At 73.9% G+C, this 25,840-nt stretch overlaps 1 protein-coding gene across 1 annotated transcript; it reads right to left on the minus strand.

Moving 5' to 3' along the window:
- Window positions 1-588: 588 nt before the first annotated feature.
- TPPP (tubulin polymerization promoting protein) lies at window positions 589-4,230 on the minus strand (the record flags this gene model as incomplete). The annotated part of the gene is made up of 3 exons (XM_084233910.1): window positions 589-783; window positions 858-1,011; window positions 3,926-4,230. 3 exons carry the CDS (start codon window positions 4,228-4,230, stop codon window positions 589-591), a joined length of 654 nt encoding a protein of 217 aa, XP_084090036.1.
- Between the last annotated feature and the right edge of the window lie 21,610 nt (window positions 4,231-25,840).

Raw genomic sequence — 25,840 nt, forward strand, 5'->3', positions numbered from 1 at the left:
GAGGATGCTCATGGCAGAGGATACGGTGTCTTGGTGACCGCTATGGTCCCTAGGATCTGGGAGCCCCCCGCGGAGGACAGGTGGGGACAGGGACAGGCCAGAGGCCCAGACACAGGTCATTCCAAACCTTCCCGGCCCGCCACGGCCTCTTCCCCTGGAGGAGAGGGGTGAGCCCGCCTCCCAGTGACCGCGGGGCCAGTGTGCAGGCCGAGCGTGCGCAGGCCGAGTGTGCACACGTGTGCACGCGCAGGAGTGCATGCACGTGCACGAGCGTGCATGTGCACGGGCGTAGGGTGGGCACGGGAGTGGGGTGTGCACGCCTGCATGTGCAGGGGCCGGGCTGGGTGCACCCTTGGAAAGCTCGCTGGTGGGCGGGTGGTGGCCCCTGTGGCTCCGGGGGCCTCATCCCCACTGCCCACCAGCTCCTCGAACCAGGTGGCCTTGCGGGGTCGAGAGGGGGCGCTGGGGAGGTCAGGGGTCACGCGGGTTGGAGGGGAGCCGGGCGTCGCCCCACAGCACCGGCTGCTGAGGTCCAAGTTCTGCCCAGGCGAGCACAGGAATGTGACGAAGTGGGGGGCGGGGGGGGTGCTACTTGCCCCCCTGCACCTTCTGGTCGTAGGTGCCCGCGTGCTTGTAGCCGGGCACGTAGCCCGACTCGTCCACCAGGTCCACGCGGCCCGCCTTGCCCTTGCCCCGGCCCGACGGGTCGAAGCGCTCCTTGTGGGAGCCCGTGAACTTGGTGGTGTCCGTGAGCCGCGACACCGTGGGCGAGGAGACGGCTTTCTGCGGGAGAGGGGGGTGGGTCGCGTGCGCCCAGGGTGCAGCCCCCCCCCCCCCGCCCGGCCCGCGCCGCCTACCGTCACCCCCGAGATGATGGGCGCCTTGCCCTCCACCAGCCGGTGCACCTCCCGCACAGCCTCCTCGCGGCCCTTGTCCTTGAACCTCTTGCGGGACAGCTCCTCCAGCGCCTCCCGGAACTGCTCGAAGGTGATGGTGCGGCAGCCCTTGCCCCTGCGGAGAGCGCGTCAGGCCCCGCCCGCGCCCGCCCGCCCGCCCGCCCGCCCGCCGCCTCCCGTTGCCCCGGCAATGGCCGCAAATATAAACTGTCTTGGAAAAAGGCTTGGAGGAAGCACATCCTGTGAGCAAGCGGGCGTCACTCGGGCGGGCCGGCCAGACCCCGGCCAGGGGCCCAGCCCGGTGGGGACCCCCAGGACCCCCAACGCCCCCCACCCTCCCAGGGCCGCCCCCTCCGCCCCTTCCCACGGGACCCCCCAGCACCCTCCCAGGGCCGCCCCTTCGCCCTCCCATGGCCCCCCCGTATCCTCCCCGCCACCCTCCCGGGGGACCCGCCACAGCACCTCCCACGGGGCACCCCCAGGCGCCCCACGCCACCAGAGCCACAGCCCCCAAGGCCATCACGGTGTGGCCGGCCTCCGCGGGGCACTGACAACCCGGCGGGTCTGCGCCATTTCATGATCTCAGCTGAGCAGCGGCTCCCAGTGGCCCTGGGTATGCGACCCGCGCCTGGGCAGGGCGGCTGGCGGGCCGGAGCCATGAGCTGACCACAGCCTGCACCCGCTGCTGGGCCGGGCCGGACCGGGTCGGGCCGGACCGGGTCGGCGCACAGCAAGGGCAGCAGAGGGGTCCAGGGAGACCCTGAGGACCACGAGGAGCGGCCAGGCAGGGCACTGGTACCCCCCAAGGGCGCACCCACGTCTGCCCCCACAGCCCCGCCCGCTAGCCGCCCAGCAGGTGGGGGGGCTCAGCCCTGGGTGCACACGTCCCTCCGGGGTCAAGGACGGCCATCCCTCCAGGTGCCTGGGGCAGCACAGGCAGGCCCTGTGCCCCTCAGAGCCCTGCCAGGCCCATCCCCCGCCCAGGCCTCTCTGTCCATCCGGGCTGTCAAAGGCACTCTGTCCCTGTCCACAGCCCGGCCTAGCGTGTGTGGAGGCCAGGCCTGATGGCCAGCCCGGCCCGGCTGCCGGGCACCAGGCGCCACCAGTGTGAGTCACTCAGCCGGGGGAAGGGACCCGCCTGGCCGGGTGTCCCCGTGTGTCCCCCTGTGACCGCCGGGCGCCTGGCTGCGGAGGGCAGTCCCGGCCCTAGATGACAATGCTGGCCTCTTCCCGGGACACCTGCTCAGATGACGCGGCCCTGGGACGCGGCCTCCCTGCCCCCCTCCAGCGCAGCGCCCGGCTGACCAGGGCCCTGCCGGAAAGCCGGCCACCGGGTCACAGCCAGGCACAGGCCCGGCACTCCCAGGGTCCCCCAGGAGCACTGAGGCCCAGCGAGGGGTACCTCAGGGCTGGACATGGCCCGACAGGCCCCAGAACCTGTCCGAGCCTTAGGGCCAGCGGCTCAGGGACTCCCACACACTGGCACGGGCCTCAGGCTGCTCTGAGGCAGGGCCAGCGAGCCGGGCGCCCAAGGACCTGGGGTGGAGGTGGCGCCCGGCCTCCCCTGGCCGGCAGCAGCCAAAGCTGCAGGCCTGTCCAAGAGCAGCCCGCGGGCCAGCACGCAGCAGGGGCGGGCACCGTCCAGGGCCGGAGAGCGGCGGCCTCAGGTCACTCGGAGGTCCTGGGCCTGGGGTGTGGTCCAGGGACCCGGAATGGAGTCCGGCTGCACGGACAGTGGGGGGCTGGGGGCCTGGGACAGGGACAGCCATAACCTCTAATCACCGCCCACTTGGGCAGGGCCTGGGTGTCCATGAGGCTCAGGACGCCGCCCACCACCCGTCCTCTTTGGACAAGGGGCCAGTGGCCAGTGCGAGCAGCCGGCTCCTGGCGCCTGACTGGCCGGCAGACACACCGGACCCCACGCCAGCGAGCTCAGTGGGACCCACCGAGGCCGGGCAGAGCCCTGCCGCTCTGGGGATGCTGACCGCACGCCCGCTTGGGGGTCCTCACCCTGCCTGCGGGCCGCGCAGACCACACCCCACGGCTGTGTCCCCAGAACTCGGGCAGGACACGGGGTGCACTCCTGGGCCACCCAGACCCCAGAGCAGGCCCGGGGCGCTCCCCGCAGCCTCGCAGGATGTGGGGCCCCAGGTGGCTGCGGGACCCGCCCGTGCCCAGACCGGCCCGCGGTGACCGGCAGGGAGGGGCAGGCTCAGGCCCGGGGCAGCGACTTGTTTAAACTGTAACGCGGGTAACATCACAACAAACAGCGCTGCCATGGCAACCCCCCAAACAAGGGCTGCTGATAGGGGCCTGGCGGGGCGCCCGCCGCCGCCCCTGGCAACAAGCAAACACGGGCCTGGTCTGTCCAGCCGGCTTCAGGCTTCCGCGGCCCTTGCAGGACACTCCCGCGGCCCCCACCAGCGTCCGGCCCCCACCTGGCACCTCACCCAGCGCAGACTCGCTCGGCCACGGCCCGGGGCCCCCCAGGGCTCCCTCTCCCAGAGGAGCTGCCCGGGCCACCCAGCACCCCCCTCCCGCCTGCACCCCTTCTCCTCCCACCCCTTCACCAGCCTGCACCCCACCCCCTCCTGCACCCACCCCTCCCGCACCCCACCTCCCCCCCGCACCTCCCTTCTCCCGCCTGCACCCCCCCTGTGGGCATCCCACTGCCCCGCCTGCACCCCTGCATTCCTGGGGTAACAGCAGTGACCAGTGGGCTTCGCTGGGCAACTGGGGGGGCATGGGTGGCCACCCGGGGACTCGGGGAGACCTCACCACCACACACAGGTTTCCACAGAGCAAAGAGGTGACATGGTCACCGTCTCGGGAAGCCCCAGGGACACCATGTCCACGCCACGGCCAGAGCCGGGTGTGCGGAGGGACCCGGGCCGCCGTGCACGGCCTCCGCTCACGGGGCTCGCCAACACCTGAAGGAAGGGCCGCCCCCGGGCGGGGCGGGGGCCAGGCGCAGGCGGGGCACCCATTCCTCGCGCCCCAGCTCGGGCGGGGCGCGGTCCCCCGCTCACTTGATCTTGCTGAAGACGATGTCCACGTCGGTGACGGTCACGTTCCTGCCGTCGATCACCTGGCAGTCGCGGCACAGCTTGGACCAGTTCTTGCCGTGCATCTCCCGGCCGCTGGCCCTGGTGTCCCCGTGCACCGCGAAGCGCCGGAAGGCGGCCTCCAGCGCGCTGAGCTCCGGCCCCGCGGCCGCGGCCTCGCTGCTGCCCTCCGACTCCAGCGACAGCCTCTTGGCCGCCCTGTCCTTCGCGGGGTCCCCTGGGGACTTGGGGGGCGTCTTGTTGGCGGGCTTGGCCTTGCCGTCGGCCATGGCGCTGCAGGGGAAGGGCGAGGGTCCGTCGGCCGCCGTGCGCGCCAGCCCCGTGGGCACCAGCGGCCGGGACCCGACCCCAGGAGAGCCGGGGGGGGGGCTGCCACGGGAAGCCCGAGCCTGGGATCCCCGGCCGCGCGGGGGCAGCGCTGGGCTCCCGGGGCGGGAGGGGGGGCCTAGCCGTCGCGGACACCGCTTCTCTGGAATCAGCCGCGGCATGGGGCGTCCCCAGCATCGGGCGGCCCTGGAAGCGCCCACGGCGCGGAGGGAAGGTGCGGAGCGTCGCAGGCGTCAGAGCCACCGCGCCCGGGCCACCGGGACGAGAGAGGGGGCAACGCGAGCCGAGCCGCCCCGGCCTCTCTGGACGGTCAGGAACGCCCTGGGGGCCCCAAAACACCAGACTGGGCGGGCGGCCCCTGGGTGAGGGGCTCTCCGCTACAGGGAGTGCCCACAAACAGGGCCCTAGGGCCACAGAACCACCCGCTTGCGCCTGGAGGCCGCCTTCCGGGAGCCACGGAGGGGCCGGCACCGGACACGCATCACCGCCGCGCAGGGGAGACCATGTGGGGACGCGGAGGCAGGTCACACGCAGGCGGGGCAGCGGGACTGCAGCTGTGGGGGGCCCTCGCGGGCACCACGCAGCCGGGGTCTGGCGCGTCCTCCCGAGCCCAAGCCTGAGGGCGGGGCCGGAGCAAGCAGCAGAGGGCAGCTGCAGGGTCCCGGAGGCCAGCAGAGGGCCAGCGGGCGGGAAGGCACCAGTAGGCACCTCCAGAGCCCACCAACTGCCCACAACTGGGGGCCTCGGGCTCCCCCGGCAGGGGCGCAGGGTCTGGGTGGAAGGACACCCGGAGAAGGCGGGGGCGTGAGCAGCAGGGCCCCTTGGCCAGCAAGGCCCAGCACCAGTGTCCGGCCCGCTGGGGTCCTCACCGGGCATTGGGAGGCCGGGCACAGAGCGCCCGGCGCGGGCTCTGGCCTGGCAGTCAGCCTGGGCCCCATCCGTGTTACTGCGAGCACCGGTCACCTCGGGAACAGGCCACTGGTCAGCCCACAGCGGGCCAGGTGGCGGCAGGGGCCCCCGCTCCAGGAACAGAAAGGGGCACAGACGGGGTGCCCGGCCGGGCAGGGGCTGACTGCTGCCCCCACCGCCTGGGCTGTCCAGGGGCTCAGCCAGCCCCTGCAAGACTCTGCACCCACCAGTCTGGAGGGCCCGAGACCGAACCCCAAAGGCACAGATCTTCCTGCCCGTCCCACCCATGCTGCCCCAGTCCAAGGGCCAGGTCACCATGGAGCGGCCACTGAGGACAAGGCACCAGCCCACAGGGCGCCCTTAAAGGGCCCCGGGGACCCCAGGCAGGAGGGTGAGGGGTGCAGCCTCCCTGTCCCAGCCATGCTGACCCAGCAGCCCCCTGCAATGCCCCCAGGGTGTGGGGCTAGCAGGGGGGAAGCCAGGAGACGGAGGGCACTGAGGTGGCCCCCTGGGGCATCACCCCGGGTCAGGTGAGGGGAGAGCGGACACCAGGGACAGGCTGGGTCACTGGGTTTGCATTTTCAAAACAGGGCTGGGGGCAGGAGGTGGAATTACAGACGCAGGAGGAGCCGTGGGGAGGCCCTTGGCACCGGCGCTGCCTGGGGACACAGCCCGGGCAGCCCTGCCCAGCCCTGCAGGCTGCTCCCAGGGCCCTTGCAGAAGGACCGTCCCTGCCCCTCCTGGGACTCGCGGCCAGAGCCAAGGGGCCACGGAGCCGGGACCCCGCAGTCCGGCCGCACACCTGGCCCAAGTGATGTGCGCGTGAAGGGCCAGGTGCGCCTGTGAGGGGAACCAGGTGTGCATGAGGGGGACCAGGTGCGCCTGTGAGGGGAACCAGGTGTGCATGAGGGAGACCAGGTATGTGTGAAGGACCAGGTACTCACATGAGGGGAGCCAGGTGCGCGTGTCAGGGACACCAGGCGTGCGCAAGGGGGGCCAGGTGTGTCTCAAAGGCAGCAAGAACAGCAGCTCCCTTCCTGGGGCGAGGCCGCATGGTGCCCGCATGACGGTGGGGCATCTGGCTCTAGCCCCTTCAGGTCCCCCAAGGCCTCCACAGCCCCCTCAACCTGGCCTGAACCACTCCCTGCAGGTGCTTCGTGACACCTGGCAGCAGGGGCTGGCCCTCTCCTCTTGCTGGCCAGGTGCCCTTCACCCCAGCCCCCACGGCCCTGGCACCGCCTATGCCCCCTGGACATCCCCAGGCTAACCAGGGAGCCCCAGGCCCACTGCAGGACCCCCTTCCCTGCTCCCCCTCTTTCTGGAGACTCCCTGGGCTGGCCCTGAAGGGGCCTCTCCAGAGGAGGCCGTGGCTGAGCTGGGCCAGCCCAGCAAGACAGGATGGGCCTTTCTGGACACTGCAGGCCGCCCCGCTGGCCCCATCAGGGCTGCGCAGGACGCCCACACAGGAGGGAGGGGCAGGGAGCAGTCCCAGGCTGGGGCCGCCTGCAGGCCACTCACCTGGCCAGCTGGCCCATGGCCCCCACATGGCCTCCCGGACACTGCCGAGGCCACCGTGCCCGAGATCCTCTGAGCGCAAAGGGTGGGGAGTCTGGGTCCAGCACAGCCGCGGCCAGCGGCCGGAGGAGGGACAGATGGCGGCCACCTGGCTCTGCCGTGCTCTCCCCTCCGCCCCACCAGGGCGATCCCAGGCCCAGGCCTGCATCAGGGCTTCAATGGCCCCCGCATGGCCACCCAGGGACACAGCCCAGGATGGACATGGCTCCTGGGATGGACATGGCTGGGGGGCAGGGGAGGGGAGGCAGCTTGAACAAAGGCCATCTCAGCCAGAGGCCCCTTCGTGCCCCCGGGACCTGAGCGCTAGGCCCTCAGGCAGCCACTGGCGGCGCGATCCCCGCGCCTGCCCGCTCGGCGCTGGCCACCCAGGACACGCATCTCCCCGAGGATGCCAGGGAGCTGCCCGGGACCCTCAGAGCCTTCCTTGGCCCCACGCCCACCCCAAGCTGCGGCCCAGCTGGGGTCCGGCTCCTCCCCAAGCCCCCCACCTCCAGCCACCCCAGGGTCCCACCCCTAAGGGCCTCCTGAGCTGTCTTTCCGAGAAAGTGGGGTGCTACAGTTGGGGCCCCCGGGACAAAGGGCTCCCGTGAGGCGGTCCGGTTACCCCAGCCCTGAGGAGGAGGGTTTGAGGGACAGTGCTGCACCCCCGTTGACCCTGGCAGCCATGACAGTGGGGAGGCGTTGGGGAGCACATGCGCACTGAAGCGTGGGGGGCCGGGGGCAGGGGCTGCACAGGCACCCCAGTCCTGAGAGGGCGCACGCTGTGCCCATGACCACAGCCCCAGGGCCCGGCCGCGGCCAGCAGGGGTGCCCACGCCTGCCCGGGACGCAGCAGCTGCAGCGGTCCCTGTGGGTGTCCTCGGCCAGCGGTGGAGGCGGCTGCCCAGGCTGGGCTGGTCGGGTGTCCCCCAAGAGGCTGGAGCCCCGCAACTGGGAAGGCAGGAAGGCCTCCCTGAGGTGCTCCCTGAGGGTGCCTGCCCATGTTGCCACAGGCGTGTGCACGCGCGCCACGCCCTGCACGTGTTGTGGTGTGTGGTGCACACTCATGTGCCTGCAGTGTCCTGGGTGCAGACGCTGCGTCCCACATGCGGGCCCTGGGCACACGTGCCAGGGGCAGAGGATGGGTGCGCGCAGCCGCATCCCACGAGGGCATCTCCTGCGGCGAGAGGAGGCCAGGTCCATCTCCAAGTCCATCTCCGTGGCCCCACGGGGGCCACTCAGCGCCCCTGGCCCCAACCCCTGCAGAGCGCCTGCCCCCCACGGAACAGGGGCCACCCTCGGGGCCAGCTCCCGGGGACCATCGGGTGGTGGCCCGGAGGCGCAGCGGGTGTCAGGGAGTGGGCGGGCGGCCCCCAGAATGCAGCAGCTGGCACTGCCCCCAGGTCCAGGGAAGGAAGGGGCTCCGGGCCGGAGGGGACAGCCGGGATCCAGAACCGGGGGCCAGCGGCACCCGCACAGGAGGCAGCTCGGGGGAGCGGGTGGGGCGGGGGCCGGGGCAGCGGGAGGGGGCTGGTCAGGCAGGGGCCCCAGGCCCTAGCGGGGGAACGTGGAGCAGACCCCAGACGACAGACTGCCCGACTGCCCGTCTGCCTGGCGCCCGGAGGGTTGGGGTCCTGCCAGCCAGGGGTCCGGCCCGGGGTCCTGCCGAAGCATCGAGAAAAAGCAGAAGCCGGGACCCTGACCCAGGCAGCAAGAGGGGACGCGACCGCTGGGTCTCAGGTCAGGGGTGACCCCACGGGCCTGGTTTTCTCATCACCAGGCAGGGGCGGGGGGCCACTCCCTGGGGTCCCACATGGGGCCCGCAGCCCAGCCAGGAGAGACGCTGGACGTGCCGGACACACGCCCCGGCGGGCGCGGGCTAGCGGAGAAGGCCCCGACCCTGCCCAGACCTCACTCAAGAAAGAAAAGGGCAAGAGCCCCCCCAGCTCAGTGCCAGCTGGTGGGGAGCGCAGGGAGCCCCTCTTCATAAGGGCCTGCGCAGCTGCCCGGACACCAAGGGGCGGCGCCGCCAAACCAGGAGGCTGCAGGGGCGGCCCCTGGGCCCCCAAAGAGCCTGTCCCTCCCCGCTGGAGGGGTCGCTGCGCCCCCGGGTGTTCCCAGCGCCCAGCAGCGGGAGGGGACCCCTCGTCCAGCGGCCTGAGGCGGGGCCTGCGCGCCACCGCCCCGCGCAGCTCAGGGGCGCCAGCCGCGCCCGCACCTGCCCGTCCCAGCGGAGGCGGCGGCGGGCGTCAGGGGGCGTCTCCTGCGGGGTCCCCTGGGCTGCGGTGTCTCTCCAGCCTCGGGGCCGCGACTGCACGCGCCGGGGCGGCCCTGGTCACGCGCGCACGGGCGGAGCGGGGAGCGCGCCCCGGCCCCGGGCCCCACAGCCCTGCGCGGCGCCTGCCCCCCCAGGGGCCCCCTCGGGCCAGCTCCCGGGGAGCACTCCCGGGCCCAGCGTGGGAGCCGCGTCCTGCGAGGCCCGCAGCCCCCGCCGCCCGCGCCCCCCGGATGTGGCCCCGGGGTTCAGGCCGGCGCTTACTGGGGCCCGGGCCGTGTGGGCTGCGGGGGCGCCCGCACCCCCAGCTCCGCGCCGGAGCTGTCAGCCCCGCGCCCCGGGCTCCTCCGGCCTCTCGGGGCGCCGGTCCCCGCCCCCCGCGTCCAGGCGCCTTTACATAACCGAGGCCGGGCTGCGGGGCCTCCGCCAAGGACACCCCCGCCGGCCCTCGCCGCCTCCCCGCGACGGCGGGGGACACACCGGGAGCCCCTGCGTCTGCCCGCGCCGGGCGGCGGCACCCGGGCGCAGGGGCGGGCGAGGGCGCGGGCCGGGCCGCAGGGCGCGCGGGCTCCGGCTCCCCCCGACGCCGCGGGCTCGCCGGCCGCGGACCGGGCTGGGCGGGCGGGGCCCCTGGCGAGGCGGGCGGGGGCGCCGGGCAGGAGGGAGGGCGCGTCGGCACCTGCGCCCGCCCGGCCCAAGGCTGCGCCGCCGCGAGAGCGCGCGGGGCTCAGGGGCGGCCGGGACCGCGGGACCCTGCGCACCGCGGCCCGACCCGACCCGGCCCTGCCCGCCCGCCCGCCCGCGCCGCTCGGCGCCTACCTCCGAGCAGCCTCGCTCCGCGGCGCCTCCGCGACTGCGCCGCGCGCCCCTGCGCCGGGAAGCGCTCGCGCCGCCGCCGCCCGCCCCGCCCCGGCCCGGCCCGGCCCGGCCCGGCCCCCGCGCGCTCGTTGGCCGCGGCCCCGCGCGCCCCGCCCCGCGCGCCCCGCCCCGCGCGCCCCGCCCCGCCCGCCCCGCCCCGCCCCGCGCGCCCCGCCCCGCCCCGCGCGCCCCGCCCGCCCCGCGCGCCCCGCCCGCCCCGCCCGCCCCACGCGCCCCGCCCGCCCCGCCCGCCCCACGCGCCCCGCCCGCCCCGCCCGCCCCACGCGCCCCGCGCGCCCCACGCGCCCCGCCCGCCCCGCCCGCCCCACGCGCCCCGCCCGCCCCGCCCGCCCCACGCGCCCCGCGCGCCCCACGCGCCCCGCCCGCCCCACGCGCCCCGCGCGCCCCACGCGCCCCGCCCGCCCCACGCGCCCCGGCACCCGCTCGCGGTCTCCGGGCGGGGCGCGGGTGCAGGGCCTGGGGAGCGGAGGGAAGGGGTCCGCCCTGACGCCCCTCCGGCCCCCAACATCCCGCCCGAAAGACAAGGCATCAAAACGCGGCGAGACCGACTTCCTGGCCTGTGCGCTCATCTATTTCCTGCAAAGCTGCGGAACTTTCTGGCCAACAACGAAAACTGGCGCGCGCCGGCCTCGCCTCCAGCGCGCGGCTTCGAAGCGGCGCGTCCCTCATCGCGCCCTGCGGCGACCGGGGCCTCGGGGGCCTGAACCCGCGCTCGGGGCGCGCCTCTGGGCTCCCGAAGAGCAGAGGCTGTGGGCGCAGGGCCCGCGCGTGCACTGAGGGTGCCCGGGCCCCCAGGCTGCAGGTGCACCTGCGGGGGGTGGCCGAGGGGCAGCGGCACCTCCGAGCCCCGCTCAGGTCACCCGCAGAAGCACAGGGTGACGCCCACGGCCGGTCCGGAGGCCAGCTGGAGGGCAGGAGGCCCGCGGTCCCGGCGGCCCAGAGGGATGGGCCCGCCGAGCAGGCAGAGACGGGCCGGCGGCTCCAGTGCGGCGCAGGAGCCGGGAACAGTGCCCAGTGATCCAGAAAGCAGGCCCAGGCCATCCCCGAACTTCCACCACCCGAATTGTCCTCGGCTCCGATGTCCACACCCACAGTCACCTAGGGCCAGGCGTGGGCTGCGCAGGGGCCGCCCGTCAAGGGCTGCAGCAGAGCAGCCGCTCCAGGCCGAATGGCTGCCGCCGAGGGGGCGCCACCTTGTCCGCAGGGCCCAGGGCCCAGGCCATGTCGATCACGGCGTCCCCCTGAGCAGATGGGTCCGCAGCGTCCTGGCGGGACGGCGCAGGGATGCACACGGCTGCCTCCTTGGAAGGCTGTGGCAGTTTGTGCTGGAGAGGGTGCGTCTCCTGGAGGCCCGACTCCTCCCCCGACAACTCCCCGGACGAGGACTCCGACTCCTCCGTTATGTAGATGGTGGTGGACTCCGCGCCGGGGCTCCCTGGCGGGGCGTCCGGGGGCCTCAGGGGCAGAACCTTCTGGCTGTGGTGCTGCAGCAGCTGCCCCAGCCTCTCCGGCAGAGCCTGGCAGAGCTTCTGGGAGAGGGACAGCGCCAGCTGGGGCCCCTGGGTTCCTGCAGGGAAGCGAGGCCCCTGTGAGCCCTGACGAGCGCCCACACGCAGCGCCGGGCAGCACCGGGACAGGCCTGGGTCCAGCGCGGGGCCCTCCCAGCAGGCTCCCCACCCCCGCCCTGCCCAGAGGGCCCAGGCTAGGAAGGGGGTTTCTGTGGTGTGTGTGCGCGGTGCACCCTGCGTGTGCGGTGGGTGTGCAGGTGGGGGCTGCCCGGCCCCCCTCTGCCACAGGGCGGGCATCCTGGGCCCCCTGGCCCGTGGCCTCAGAAGCTCGGCATAGCATGGGCTGTGGGCATGACTAGGCTGGGGTTCTGCCGTGTGGGGGTGAGTGGGAGGTTGGCACCCGAGGTCCCCACACCCAGGGTCATCTGCAAGACATGCCTCGGGTGGACACATGGTGGCCCTGGCACCACGCTGCCTCGGGACAGCACAGTCACTCAACACACGTGTCCTCACCCTCGCCGCCCCCTCGGCCCCTCAGCAAGTATCTAGGTCTCGAGGAGCCAAAGCCGGAGAGACCCGAGCACGACCAGGTTGCACAGCCCTGACCTGCAGCCCCTGACCTGCAGCCCCTGACCTGCAGCCCTGACCTGGAGCCCTGACCTGCAGCCCCTGACCTGCAGCCCCTGACCTGCAGCCCTGACCTGGAGCCCCTGACCTGGAGCCCCTGACCTGCAGCCCTGACCTGCAGCCCCTGACCTGCAGCCCCTGACCTGGAGCCCCTGACCTGCAGCCCTGATCTGCAGCCCCTGACCTGCAGCCCTGACCAGCAGCCCCTGACCTGCAGCCCTGACCTGCAGCCCTGACCTGGAGCCCTGACCTGGAGCCCTGACCTGCAGCCCCTGACCTGGAGCCCTGACCTGGAGCCCTGACCTGGAGCCCCTGACCTGGAGCCCCTGACCTGGAGCCCTGACCTGCAGCCCCTGACCTGGAGCCCTGACCTGGAGCCCTGACCTGCAGCCCCTGACCTGGAGCCCTGACCTGGAGCCCTGACCTGGAGCCCCTGACCTGGAGCCCTGACCTGGAGCCCTGACCTGCAGCCCTGACCTGGAGCCCGGACCTGCAGCCCCTGACCTGGAGCCCTGACCTGGAGCCCTGACCTGCAGCCCCTGACCTGGAGCCCTGACCTGGAGCCCCTGACCTGGAGCCCTGACCTGGAGCCCTGACCTGGAGCCCTGACCTGGAGCCCCTGACCTGGAGCCCTGACCTGCAGCCCCTGACCTGGAGCCCTGACCTGGAGCCCTGACCTGCAGCCCCTGACCTGGAGCCCTGACCTGGAGCCCTGACCTGGAGCCCCTGACCTGGAGCCCTGACCTGGAGCCCTGACCTGCAGCCCTGACCTGGAGCCCGGACCTGCAGCCCCTGACCTGGAGCCCTGACCTGGAGCCCTGACCTGCAGCCCCTGACCTGGAGCCCTGACCTGGAGCCCCTGACCTGGAGCCCTGACCTGGAGCCCTGACCTGGAGCCCCTGACCTGGAGCCCCTGACCTGGAGCCCTGACCTGCAGCCCCTGACCTGGAGCCCTGACCTGGAGCCCTGACCTGCAGCCCCTGACCTGGAGCCCTGACCTGGAGCCCCTGACCTGCAGCCCTGACCTGCAGCCCCTGACCTGCAGCCCCTGACCTGGAGCCCCTGACCTGGAGCCCCTGACCTGCAGCCCTGATCTGCAGCCCCTGACCTGCAGCCCTGACCAGCAGCCCCTGACCTGCAGCCCTGACCTGGAGCCCTGACCTGCAGCCCTGACCTGGAGCCCTGACCTGCAGCCCCTGACCTGCAGCCCTGACCTGGAGCCCCTGACCTGGAGCCCCTGACCTGCAGCCCTGACCTGCAGCCCCTGACCTGCAGCCCCTGACCTGGAGCCCCTGACCTGCAGCCCTGATCTGCAGCCCCTGACCTGCAGCCCTGACCAGCAGCCCCTGACCTGCAGCCCTGACCTGGAGCCCTGACCTGCAGCCCTGACCTGGAGCCCTGACCTGCAGCCCCTGACCTGGAGCCCTGACCTGGAGCCCTGACCTGGAGCCCCTGACCTGGAGCCCCTGACCTGCAGCCCTGACCTGGAGCCCTGACCTGCAGCCCCTGACCTGGAGCCCCTGACCTGGAGCCCCTGACCTGCAGCCCTGACCTGGAGCCCTGACCTGCAGCCCCTGACCTGGAGCCCTGACCTGGAGCCCTGACCTGGAGCCCCTGACCTGGAGCCCTGACCTGGAGCCCCTGACCTGGAGCCCTGACCTGCAGCCCCTGACCTGGAGCCCTGACCTGGAGCCCCTGACCTGGAGCCCTGACCTGCAGCCCCTGACCTGGAGCCCTGACCTGCAGCCCTAACCTGGAGCCCTGACCTGCAGCCCCTGACCTGCAGCCCTGACCTGCAGCCCCTGACCTGCAGCCCCTGACCTGGAGCCCCTGACCTGCAGCCCTGATCTGCAGCCCCTGACCTGCAGCCCTGACCTGCAGCCCTGACCTGGAGCCCTGACCTGCAGCCCTGACCTGGAGCCCTGACCTGCAGCCCCTGACCTGGAGCCCTGACCTGGAGCCCTGACCTGGAGCCCTGACCTGGAGCCCCTGACCTGGAGCCCTGACCTGCAGCCCTGACCTGCAGCCCCTGACCTGGAGCCCTGACCTGGAGCCCTGACCTGGAGCCCCTGACCTGCAGCCCCTGACCTGGAGCCCTGACCTGGAGCCCTGACCTGCAGCCCCTGACCTGGAGCCCTGACCTGCAGCCCTAACCTGGAGCCCTGACCTGCAGCCCCTGACCTGGAGCCCTGACCTGGAGCCCCTGACCTGGAGCCCTGACCTGCAGCCCCTGACCTGGAGCCCTGACCTGCAGCCCTAACCTGGAGCCCCTGACCTGGAGCCCTGACCTGGAGCCCTGACCTGGAGCCCCTGACCTGGAGCCCTGACCTGCAGCCCTGACCTGCAGCCCCTGACCTGGAGCCCTGACCTGGAGCCCTGACCTGGAGCCCCTGACCTGCAGCCCCTGACCTGGAGCCCTGACCTGGAGCCCTGACCTGCAGCCCCTGACCTGGAGCCCTGACCTGCAGCCCTAACCTGGAGCCCTGACCTGCAGCCCCTGACCTGGAGCCCTGACCTGGAGCCCCTGACCTGGAGCCCTGACCTGCAGCCCCTGACCTGGAGCCCTGACCTGCAGCCCTGACCTGGAGCCCCTGACCTGGAGCCCTGACCTGGAGCCCCTGACCTGGAGCCCCTGACCTGGAGCCCCTGACCTGGAGCCCTGACCTGCAGCCCCTGACCTGGAGCCCTGACCTGCAGCCCTGACCTGGAGCCCGGACCTGCAGCCCCTGACCTGGAGCCCTGACCTGGAGCCCTGACCTGCAGCCCCTGACCTGGAGCCCTGACCTGGAGCCCCTGACCTGGAGCCCTGACCTGGAGCCCTGACCTGGAGCCCCTGACCTGGAGCCCCTGACCTGGAGCCCTGACCTGCAGCCCCTGACCTGGAGCCCTGACCTGGAGCCCTGACCTGCAGCCCCTGACCTGGAGCCCTGACCTGGAGCCCCTGACCTGGAGCCCCTGACCTGCAGCCCTGACCTGCAGCCCCTGACCTGCAGCCCCTGACCTGGAGCCCCTGACCTGCAGCCCTGATCTGCAGCCCCTGACCTGCAGCCCTGACCAGCAGCCCCTGACCTGCAGCCCTGACCTGGAGCCCTGACCTGCAGCCCTGACCTGGAGCCCTGACCTGCAGCCCCTGACCTGCAGCCCCTGACCTGCAGCCCTGACCTGGAGCCCCTGACCTGGAGCCCCTGACCTGCAGCCCTGACCTGCAGCCCCTGACCTGCAGCCCCTGACCTGGAGCCCCTGACCTGCAGCCCTGATCTGCAGCCCCTGACCTGCAGCCCTGACCAGCAGCCCCTGACCTGCAGCCCTGACCTGGAGCCCTGACCTGCAGCCCTGACCTGGAGCCCTGACCTGCAGCCCCTGACCTGGAGCCCTGACCTGGAGCCCTGACCTGGAGCCCCTGACCTGGAGCCCCTGACCTGCAGCCCTGACCTGGAGCCCTGACCTGCAGCCCCTGACCTGGAGCCCCTGACCTGGAGCCCCTGACCTGCAGCCCTGACCTGGAGCCCTGACCTGCAGCCCCTGACCTGGAGCCCTGACCTGGAGCCCTGACCTGGAGCCCCTGACCTGGAGCCCTGACCTGGAGCCCCTGACCTGGAGCCCTGACCTGCAGCCCCTGACCTGGAGCCCTGACCTGCAGCCCTAACCTGGAGCCCTGACCTGCAGCCCCTGACCTGCAGCCCTGACCTGCAGCCCCTGACCTGCAGCCCCTGACCTGGAGCCCCTGACCTGCAGCCCTGATCTGCAGCCCCTGACCTGCAGCCCTGACCTGCAGCCCTGACCTGGAGCCCTGACCTGCAGCCCTGACCTGGAGCCCTGACCTGCAGCCCCTGACCTGGAGCCCTGACCTGGAGCCCTGACCTGGAGCCCTGACCTGGAGCCCCTGACCTGGAGCCCTGACCTGCAGCCCTGACCTGCAGCCCCTGACCTGGAGCCCTGACCTGGAGCCCTGACCTGGAGCCCCTGACCTGCAGCCCCTGACCTGGAGCCCTGACCTGGAGCCCTGACCTGCAGCCCCTGACCTGGAGCCCTGACCTGCAGCCCTAACCTGGAGCCCTGACCTGCAGCCCCTGACCTGGAGCCCTGACCTGGAGCCCCTGACCTGGAGCCCTGACCTGCAGCCCCTGACCTGGAGCCCTGACCTGCAGCCCTAACCTGGAGCCCCTGACCTGGAGCCCTGACCTGGAGCCCTGACCTGGAGCCCCTGACCTGGAGCCCTGACCTGCAGCCCTGACCTGCAGCCCCTGACCTGGAGCCCTGACCTGGAGCCCTGACCTGGAGCCCCTGACCTGCAGCCCCTGACCTGGAGCCCTGACCTGGAGCCCTGACCTGCAGCCCCTGACCTGGAGCCCTGACCTGCAGCCCTAACCTGGAGCCCTGACCTGCAGCCCCTGACCTGGAGCCCTGACCTGGAGCCCCTGACCTGGAGCCCTGACCTGCAGCCCCTGACCTGGAGCCCTGACCTGCAGCCCTGACCTGGAGCCCCTGACCTGGAGCCCTGACCTGGAGCCCTGACCTGGAGCCCCTGACCTGGAGCCCTGACCTGCAGCCCTGACCTGCAGCCCCTGACCTGGAGCCCTGACCTGGAGCCCTGACCTGGAGCCCCTGACCTGCAGCCCCTGACCTGGAGCCCTGACCTGGAGCCCTGACCTGCAGCCCCTGACCTGCAGCCCTAACCTGGAGCCCTGACCTGCAGCCCCTGACCTGGAGCCCTGACCTGCAGCCCCTGACCTGGAGCCCTGACCTGCAGCCCTAACCTGGAGCCCTGACCTGCAGCCCTGACCTGGAGCCCCTGACCTGCAGCCCTGACCTGCAGCCGAGTCCTGGTGTCCAGCCCTGCCTCCTCCTGCAGGACATGTTGCCTCTCGGTGGCGACTCTCTGCGACCTAAGGCAGAGAGGCGGCAGGGGACGCGCCGTGCGGCTCTGCTCTGCCGAAGGGCAAAGGGCGCGGCGCAGGCGGGGACAGCAGCGTCCTGCGCCGGCCCCGAGCGCGCGGGTCAGCCGGCGGGAGGCGCCGCGGGCCGTGCGGCCCCGAAGGGCCAGGGCGGCGCGCGCCGCGGTCCGGACGCAGCGCGGCCGTCGGAGGCTCGGGCGGGCCGCGGGGTGCGGGGCGGCGCCGGGACGGAGACCGTCACAGCCCCGCGAAGGGGCCCTGCTGGCCAGAGGGGTCACGCCCGTGGCCCCACACCCTCTGCGGCGCCTCCGGGGGTGCCCGAGGGGCTCCTCGCTTCAGCCTCCCCAGGGAGGGACGCCAGGCCCCGCCCACTGCGCCCCAGGCCCCGCCCCGCCGCCCAGGCCCCGCCCCGCCGCCCAGGCCCGCCCCCTCCGCCCAGGCACCGCCCCTCCGCCCAGGCCCGCCCCCTCCGCCCGCCCAGGCCCCGCCCCGCCGCCCAGGCCCGCCCCCAGGCCCCGCCCCTCCGCCCAGGCCCGCCGCCCCGGCCCCGCCCCGCCGCCCAGGCCCGGCCCCGCCCCGCCGCCCAGGCCCGGCCCCGCCCCGCCGCCCAGGCCCGGCCCCGCCCCGCCGTCCAGGCCCGGCCCCGCCCCGCCGCCCAGGCCCGGCACCGCCCCGCCGCCCCGGCCCCGCCCCGCCGCCCAGGCACCGCCCCGCGGCCCCGCCCCGCCGCCCAGGCACCGCCCCGCCGCCCCGGCCCCGCCCCGCCGCCCCGGCCCCGCCCCGCCGCCCAGGCACCGCCCCTCCGCCCAGGCCCGCCCGCCCGCCCAGGCCCGCCCCCTCCGCCCAGGCACCGCCCCTCCGCCCAGGTCCGCCCCTTCCGCCCGCCCGCCCAGGCCCCGCCCCGCCGCCCAGGCCCGCCCCCAGGCCCCGCCCCGCCGCCCAGGCCCGCCCAGGCCCGCCCCCATGCCCCGCCCCGCCGCCCCCGCCGCCCCGGCCCCGCCCCGCCCCGCCGCCCAGGCCCGCCCCCGCCGCCCCGGCCCCGCCCCGCCCCGCCGCCCCGGCCCCGCCCCGCCGCCCAGGCCCGCCCCCGCCGCCCCGGCCCCGCCCCGCCGCCCCGGCCCGCCCCGCCCCTCACCGGCAGCGCGGGGGCGCTGTGCGCGCGCAGGGTCAGCTTGGAGCCCCCGAGGGCGCCGCAGGCCCGCTCCAGGCGCTGCCGCCAGGTCGCCCTGCGGACGGCGGGGAGGTCAGGGCCCGCCGTGCTCGCCCTCGGCCGGTGCCACGGCCCGGGCCGGCGACCCCGGGGCGCGCCTCGCAGACCCGCCCGGCGGGGGCCGCCGTTCGCGGGGCCCGGGGCACCCGCTCGCCAGCTCGACGACCCGCGGGCGCGGTCGTGCCTGGACACACGGGCCCTCGGTGGCCGCCGACCCGCGCGCTCGGGCCGGCCGGAACCGCCACGGGTCGCCCGAAACCCGGGGGGTGGGGGGGGCACCCCGCAGGAAGGCGGCGGCCGGGCCAGGGCAGCTGTGCCAGAGGGGCCCGGACTCAGGCCAGGCCCCAGGACTCAGGCCCTGCAGCCCCGCGGTCCAGAAACGGCTGCCTCCGCGGCCCGAGCTCAAGCGGCCGCCCCGCCCGTCCGCAGAGACCCCTGGGCTGGGCTGCCAGGGCCCTGCCGGGCGCACCCCGCCTGGCCAGGGTGGCCGGACCCCACCTCGGCGCCCACTCGGCCTGCAGATGGGCCGCACCAGCGGGGGGTGGCAGGAGCTCTCGAGCAGCCCCTCCCGGATGGGCCCGGCGGGGCACACCCCACACCCCACTTACGAGAGCGCGGGGGGTGAGCACAGCTGGCCGCCAAGGTCCTCCGAGGGCAAGGTCGACAGCGCCTGAAACGGAGGGAGCAGTGGCCGCGGGTGCTGGCCCCAGAGGCCATGTCCACTGGCCGTCAGGGCCTGTGTGGCCTTCCCACCCTGGGGCACCTGCTGGGCCGCACCCAGGGGCACCAGGCAGGACCACGGCCCCTCAGGGACTGTCCAGGCTGACTGCTGGCGGCCACGTGGCGGGGTCCTGGGGCCCAGCACCCGTAGACCAGCTGGGATGCGTGCGGGGGACGACCACGGGGCTGATGGTGCCCCAGGCCCGATCAGGTCGTGATGACACAACAGTCTCTCCACACACGCATGCCACATGCACCCCACACGCAGACACATACACAGCCCACACACCCCCCACCGTCCATGCGCTGTCCTCCTGAATCTGGAAGGAGGCCCTGTGGACACCGTCCACTTCCCGCCTCCGCCTGGGGCAGGGCGTCCACTGACCTCCAGCGACGAGGAGCCCCCGGAGTGCAAAGCCCTGGAGGAACTCTGGCTGGGGCGCCGGGAGGGCCCCCGGGACTTCTGGGGCTTCCCTCTGGCAGGGGAGAGGCACAGTCAGCGCAGGATGCGCGGTCCTGGCAGGGCTGGGGCGGCTCCCGCCGCATGAGGACATCCCAACTGCCCGAGCCCTGCCGAGTCCGGCCACGGCCGCAGGAGCCAAGCGGGGCCTGCGGACCCGGGCAGCGGAGGGGAGCTCGGGCTGGAGCAGGGGCCCCGAGCGATAACCCGTGGCAGGGAGCCCCCCCAGATCCAGAGGCCAAGGTGGCCCTGCGGGCCGCAGACTGAGAGCCACGCCTAGCCCACAGCCGCCCGCCCCCGCGCTAGGGCAGTCAGGTGCCCCCCGTGGCTGGGCAGCCGGCGAGGCACACCCCCAGGCCCCTAGGAGGCCCCTGAGGAGCACCCTGGGGCGCTTCTGTGTGGGGCTGGTGCGCGGGAACGCAACTCTCCACCCACGCTCCAGCGAGGCGGGACTGGAAGACGCCGTGAGCCGGGAATGGCCGCCAGGACGCCACGGGAGCTGCCGGCCTGAGGGGTGAGGCTGGAGAGCACTGTCCTGGCGCTGCCGGAACCTGGGGTGTCAGGAGGGGCCGGGGTTCTCCAGCCTTGAGCCAAAACCCCCGTGGGCGGGCAGGGAGGAAGCGGGGGCCAGCATGGCCCACCGGAGCTGGGCTCACACGGATGGCTGGGGGTGCCCCGACTTACCCAGGGGCCGGCGAGTGTGGAGGGCCCTTTGTTTGCTGTGGGGTGAAAGAGAAGGAGGAAATGACCCCAGGCGGTGCCCGGCGCCCGCACTGGCACTGGGATGGACCCGGCCGCCTGCTGCGGCTGAGCAAGGCCCACGTCCCGGGCGCCGCGAGTCCAGGCCTCCGTCTCTGGGCGGGCGTGCACGTCGGCGGCCAGAGGCCGGAGTGGAGGCCCCGGCAGCGGCCCCGCCCCTCTCACCGTGGGGGAGCCCGTCCCGGGCCTCGGCTGAGGCCTGTGGCGGGCAGGGCGGGGCTGCCCCCGGGCCTGGCGTAGCCCAACTTCTCTGACCAGCTGATGCGCCCACAGGCCCCCCTGGGCCGACGCAGGGCCAGATCGCAGCCATCCCGTCTGGCCGCGTTTCTCCCAGCCGGCCCTGCGGGTGCTCTGTGGCAAGCGGGGGCCTGTGGGGGCCTGTGTGGGTCTGTGTCGTGTGTGTAGGGGCCTGTGGGGGCTTGTGGGAGTCCGTGGGGGGCTGTGGGGGCCCGTGGGGGGCTGTGGTGCACACTTTCGCTCTCCTGGCGGCAACCTTCGGAAGAGCGACCGTCTCCAGTTTAGCGGGAAACAGAATGGCGGGCCTGGGGGGCTGGCGTGCGGGTGGAGTGAGCACACGCGCACCCCTGCGCACACGTGGCCCTGCCTCAGCTCACAGGACAGCGGAGCGGCCTGGCCCCAGGCCCCGAGCTGGCACCAGTCAGGCAAAGGCGGGGGGTACCTGCGGCGGCTGCCCGTTTGGGTCGGGGGGGCCTTTGTTCCTGCCGGTGCCCTTCGGGGTCTGCCTCTCGCGGCCCCGCGTGATGAACTCAAAGGTGCTCATCCTCTTGACCACTGCAAGGACAGAGCGGAGGGGTCACCGCTGCCAGCCGCACAGAGCCCAGGCTGCTGACACCTGCCAGGGGCTCGGCTCGTGTGGGGTCCTTGCCACCGCCCCCCGGCCGAGTGAGGCCCTAATGTCCAGCAGGGTCAGGGCCGGATCTGGGGGCCTCTCATGGGCAGCAGGGCAGCTGTGTCAGAGTCTTCGGGGAGGAGTGTGCGTGGGCACTGCCAGAGGGCTTGTGGCCAGTGGGGGATGCACGGGGAGCCCCCACCCTGGAGGCGCCCCCTGCCGACACTCGCCACGGTGCCCTGAGACCCAGGTGGGTGCAGCGGGCATGGACGGAGGATGGCCCGGGTGCCCGGCACGGTGCAAGGCACCCAGGCCTGGGGGACTGCGTGGACAGAGGCCGTGACTGTTCCGGGCATGAGGGGCCTCCCCAGAAGCCCATTCCCAGCGGGAGCGGCAGGTGGTGGCCCCGCTGGGATGCCCGGGCCGAGCCCACGGAGGCCCCTCTGTTTAGTCCAGGCCCCGCGGCAGCGGCCACTGCCCTTGTGATGCCCCTCCGTGAGTGCTCGCACCGCCGGCCCCGGGAAGGGAGCCCCAGAGCGCTCTGCCGTCGCTGGAGGGGCCGCACGGCTGGGCACCAGGCTGTGGCCGCCAGGTGCTGGGGGAGCAGCAGGGGTCACTGCTGGGCTGGTCGTGAGGGGCGGCCACCCCAAATGACACTCTGGTTGGTACTTTGTGCCCCAGTCCCACTGAGGGCACCTGCCCGCCCGGGACCCAGCCGGAGATGCTGGTCACATGTCCTGGGCAGCGTGTGCGGGCGCAAGAAGGGCCTCTGTGTGGGCTGGTGGCTCCCCTGGGCACCCTGTCGGGGCCCGGGCCAACCCGGCACAGCCAGGTCACTGGTGCCCCCATGCACTGGCCCTGTGGGCCCCCACCCTGGCCAACTCCCCAGGGCCTGGTCGTGCAGTCGGCCCACCCTGCTGGGCTCAGCCCCCAGCTGCACCGGCCGGCAGGGCCCCTGGCCTGGGAAGGCGAGGGCCCAACCCCGGGGCTGCCCAGAGCCCACGTGTCATCCCCCACAGGCAGCGCGACTCAGCCCCAGAGGGCGCAGTCCCAGCCCTGCCCTCCGTGGACACCCAGCCCCGGACTTTGACGCCCCCCAGCAAGGTCCCCATGAGGCACTTTCCTGGACGCCTGCTCTCCCACCTCTGCCTGCCTCCCACCCGCCTGCACCCGCTGTCTCTGAGGCCCTGCGCTCCCTGCCCGCTGCGCCGACCCCAAGGCTGGGCGTTGGGCACGTACTCAGGAAAAGGTGGAAGAAGAACAGGTGTCCGAGCAGCAGGAGGCCCACGCAGTCCAGCAGCAGCATGGACACGGAGATGGTCAGCAGCACCATGCCTGTCATCTTCGTGGGGAGCAGCTGGGGGAACAGCAGCCACATGCTGCTGTCAACACCTGCAGAGACCAGGAGTGACCACGCAGCCTGCCGGGCCATCCCTGGGCAGGGCTGGACGGCAGGGCCACGCGAGGAGGGGCAGCCTTGTGCCCAGGCCAGACCCTGCCCATTTCGGGCCCTGGCCCGCCTCACGGTCTGGGGGCGGGGATGCCGGGTGAGGGCGGCTCAGTGCCCTGGTCACCGCTGGCCCTCTGCCAGGGCCCGCCTCCCCCGCTTGCAGGCCCTGCCCGCGCTCCACCAGCTGCTCCGGGGCCGCAGGGAGGCGGCACCACCACTGGTGCCCAGTTCTCTGTGGCCAGAGGCTCCTTCCCAGAGTCAGGTATCAAGGAAAACATGCTGGGGGGCCATTGCCACACCCTGTGGCCAGCACGGGGGTGTGCGGGCAGGGCCGGGGGCCCTGGGGCGGCAGCTCCGCAGGCACAGGGCAGGGCCAGCTGCGGGGCCTCAGCCGCGTCCGTCCCGAGTGGGGGGCGTGAATCCCCCCCCATTCACGCAGAGCATCCCGAGGACACGCTGGAGTCTTCTGGAGTCACAAACCCAGGTCATCACCTCTGTCCACAGCCTGGCCAGAGGGCACGTCTGCAGGGGTGCAGCTGCCGCCCCAGCCGGAGCGGACGGCTGCTGGCCAGGCCTGTGTCCGTAGCCCGCGCCCGCCCCAGGAGCCGGGGCCCGCCGGGCGGCCACGCACCTGCGTAGTGGGCGTCCGTGCGCAGGGGGCTGGGGTCAACCAAGTACTGGATGACGGTGTACAGGATCACCAGGGCCAGGCCCAGCAGGCAGGCAAAGGCCGAGGCCACCGAGATAAAGAAGGACCTGTGGGGAGGGCTGGCTCAGGGCCGCGGGCACCGCCGGCCCATCTTCACCCCCACAGCCAGGCTGGGAGGACGGGCCCGCAGGCGAGCAGAGGGAATCCGAGGCTGGCATGGTAGCCCCCACGGCCCCCACAGGTGCTCTGAATCGTGGGGTGCGCCCCGGGCTCCCGGCCCGGGCTGGGGTTTGTGGGCACTGAGTGGACGGCCCTGGTGTGAGCCCTTGGGCTCCACACGCTGCCCCTCCCACCGGCCACAGAGCCGCCGGTCCCTGGGGGGCCTCGGCCGCCTGCAGGCTCAGTGGGCTGCGCCCAGCACAGAGGTGGACCCCGAGGCACTTGACCCCGTGCCCGCAGAGCCACAGGCTGGGGGGCGCGGTCCCCAGCGGCCACACCCAGGCCCTGCGTCTCGGCTGCTGGACGGGCAGAGGGTGGGATGGGGCTCAGGGACGTGCCCCCGAGGCCCCGGGTCTCGTCCTTCAACTGCTTTCGTGGGGGCTGGATGCTGTGCTCCCCAGGACTCAGCAGCCCACATCCCAGCATGGCAGTCCCGCCGTCCAGCGTCCGATGGGCCAGCACCGCGGGCCTCCCAGCCCTTCTCCCCACTGACCTCTCCTGGCTGCGGGCGGGCAGCTGCCCGGGGGCGGGGATCCCGGCCCACGTCCTGGGACCTGCACGGGAGCCCTGAGCGCCACACCCCGCGGCCCCCACGGTGTCCCCCGGGGAGGGGCCGGCAGGGTCCGGCGGTGACGGCAACACGGCCTCGAGGCCACGGCAGCACCCGGGGGCGGGGCGTGTGTCCTCTCTCCGGGCCAGGGGCCAGGGGCCAGGCGCCCCCGCAGACACGCGGGACTGGGTCACCCCCTGCGGATGGAGCCCTGGCGGGGGCAGCGCCACACACCCGCTGGGCAGGGCTCTGCACCTCCCCACACTGGCACGGGGGGCGCGGCAGCAGCCGGCCAGTGGCCACCCGCAGGCCTCCCCACCCCTCGTGTCCCCTGTGCCCCCCAAGGCTGCGTCTGTCCCGGCAGCCGACACGCACCGAGCAAAGCTCCATGCGGCGGGACGCCCGCCCGAGGCCACCGCAGGGGTCTCCCGCGGGGCGTCCCTCGGGCCCTCCCAGGGGCTCCGGGTTAGTCCTGGGAGGCCCCGGGTGCCCGGGAAAGACTCGGCGGATGCCGGTCAGCACAGACAAAGGTGGGGGCGGGGCCCCGCCCCTCCCCAGAGCCCCGCCCCCACCCCGCCCCTCCCCTCCCCAGGGACCCCTGGGGGGCCCCCTCCCCCTCTCCCGACCCCCTCCCCCAGGCCCCCCAGGCTCCCCCCTCTCCCAGAGCCCCCTCCCCCGGCCCCTCACCAGTAGTTCCGGCTCCCAACGCAGTTGTTCAGCCACTTGCAGTGATGGTCGAAGCCCGCGATGCACTTGTTGCAGGCGCTGCAGTGTTTGGCTTTCGGGCTCCTGGGGGAAGGGCTGGGTCAGCAGCCTGTGTGGGGGGCAGAGCGCGGCCCCCCTGCCTTGGGCTCCCCCCAGCCCCGCGGGCGCTGGAGTCGCTGCAGGCGCGGCCTGCCGGGGCCCGCGGGGGGGGGGGGGGCGCTCACACGGCGACCTCGCACAGCAGGCAGTACTGGTTGTCGATGACGTGGCGGTGCCCGGCCCTGTTGAAGAAGGGCATGGGCTGCGCGTAGTCCTTCCCCACCCTGACGCTGGGATCCGCGGGGTCGAGGGACACGGCCGCCAGGTAGGACACCAGGTGCAGGAGGAACAGCCCGCCGGCCGCCTGCGGCGCGTCAAGGAGCACTCAGCTGGGCCTGGGCGGCACACGGGGGCCCGCGGGGCCCTGGCCAGGGCCAGTGCGCAGGAGACGCCCCCCCCACCCCCGGCAGCCGTCGCGGGACTGCGTGGCCAGCGGGACAGGCCCGGCCCGAGAGCGGCCCCCAGGGGAAGGGAGGCCCACCGCGGGCCGGGCAGAGGCCAGGGCGGCACCCGCTGGCCCCCAGAGGCCTGGGCCCTTGGGATGCTGGACACCGGGCGCGTGTGGGTCAGGAAGAGGACATGCGCCCCAGAGAGCAGGGGGAGGGTTGACTGAGCCGGCCGGGAGCCCCAGGGTGAGTGGGAGCACCCCCAGGGCTCCGGGGCCTCTCAGGGCTCCAAGAGCAAAATCAAGGCCCCTCGTGGCCCCCCACCCCCCAACACTGCCATCCTCACGGAGCCCGTCAGTCGTGGGGCGGGGCTGGGCCCACCTGCAGGGCCCCTCTTGCTGGAGGACCTGGGGGTCAGCGCCGGGGTGGGGTGGCGGCGGGAGGCCAGCTCCCTGCAGGAAGGCCCTCCTCCGGGCCCTGCCTCTGCGGCCGCTCCCCCGGCCCCGCATACCCTCGCGGTCCTGCCCGCAGCGGCGCCCGCACACCGCCCAGGGCCAGGGGAGCGCGGGACACGGGGCACCGGGCGAGCCCCGGGCAAGGGCCCTCCATGAGTGCGCGGCCCCGCTGGCCAGCCGCAGGCGCGGGCTCAGAGGGCCCCAGGCCCACGCAGACTCCCGCTGACCTGCTGGGTGAGGGACGCAGAGCCGAGGTCCTCGCCAGGGGGAGCGGGCGTGCGGCGCAGGGCCCTGCCTCTGTGCCGTGAGGCGAGGTCGCCCTGCGCGCTGAGGCCCGCCGTGGGCAGGGGCGCAGGGGGGCTGGAGGCCGGGGCGACCTGGGGAGCACCCGGG

This window comes from Talpa europaea, assembly GCF_964194135.1.
Source record: "Talpa europaea genome assembly, chromosome: 5".
NCBI lineage: Eukaryota > Metazoa > Chordata > Mammalia > Eulipotyphla > Talpidae > Talpa > Talpa europaea.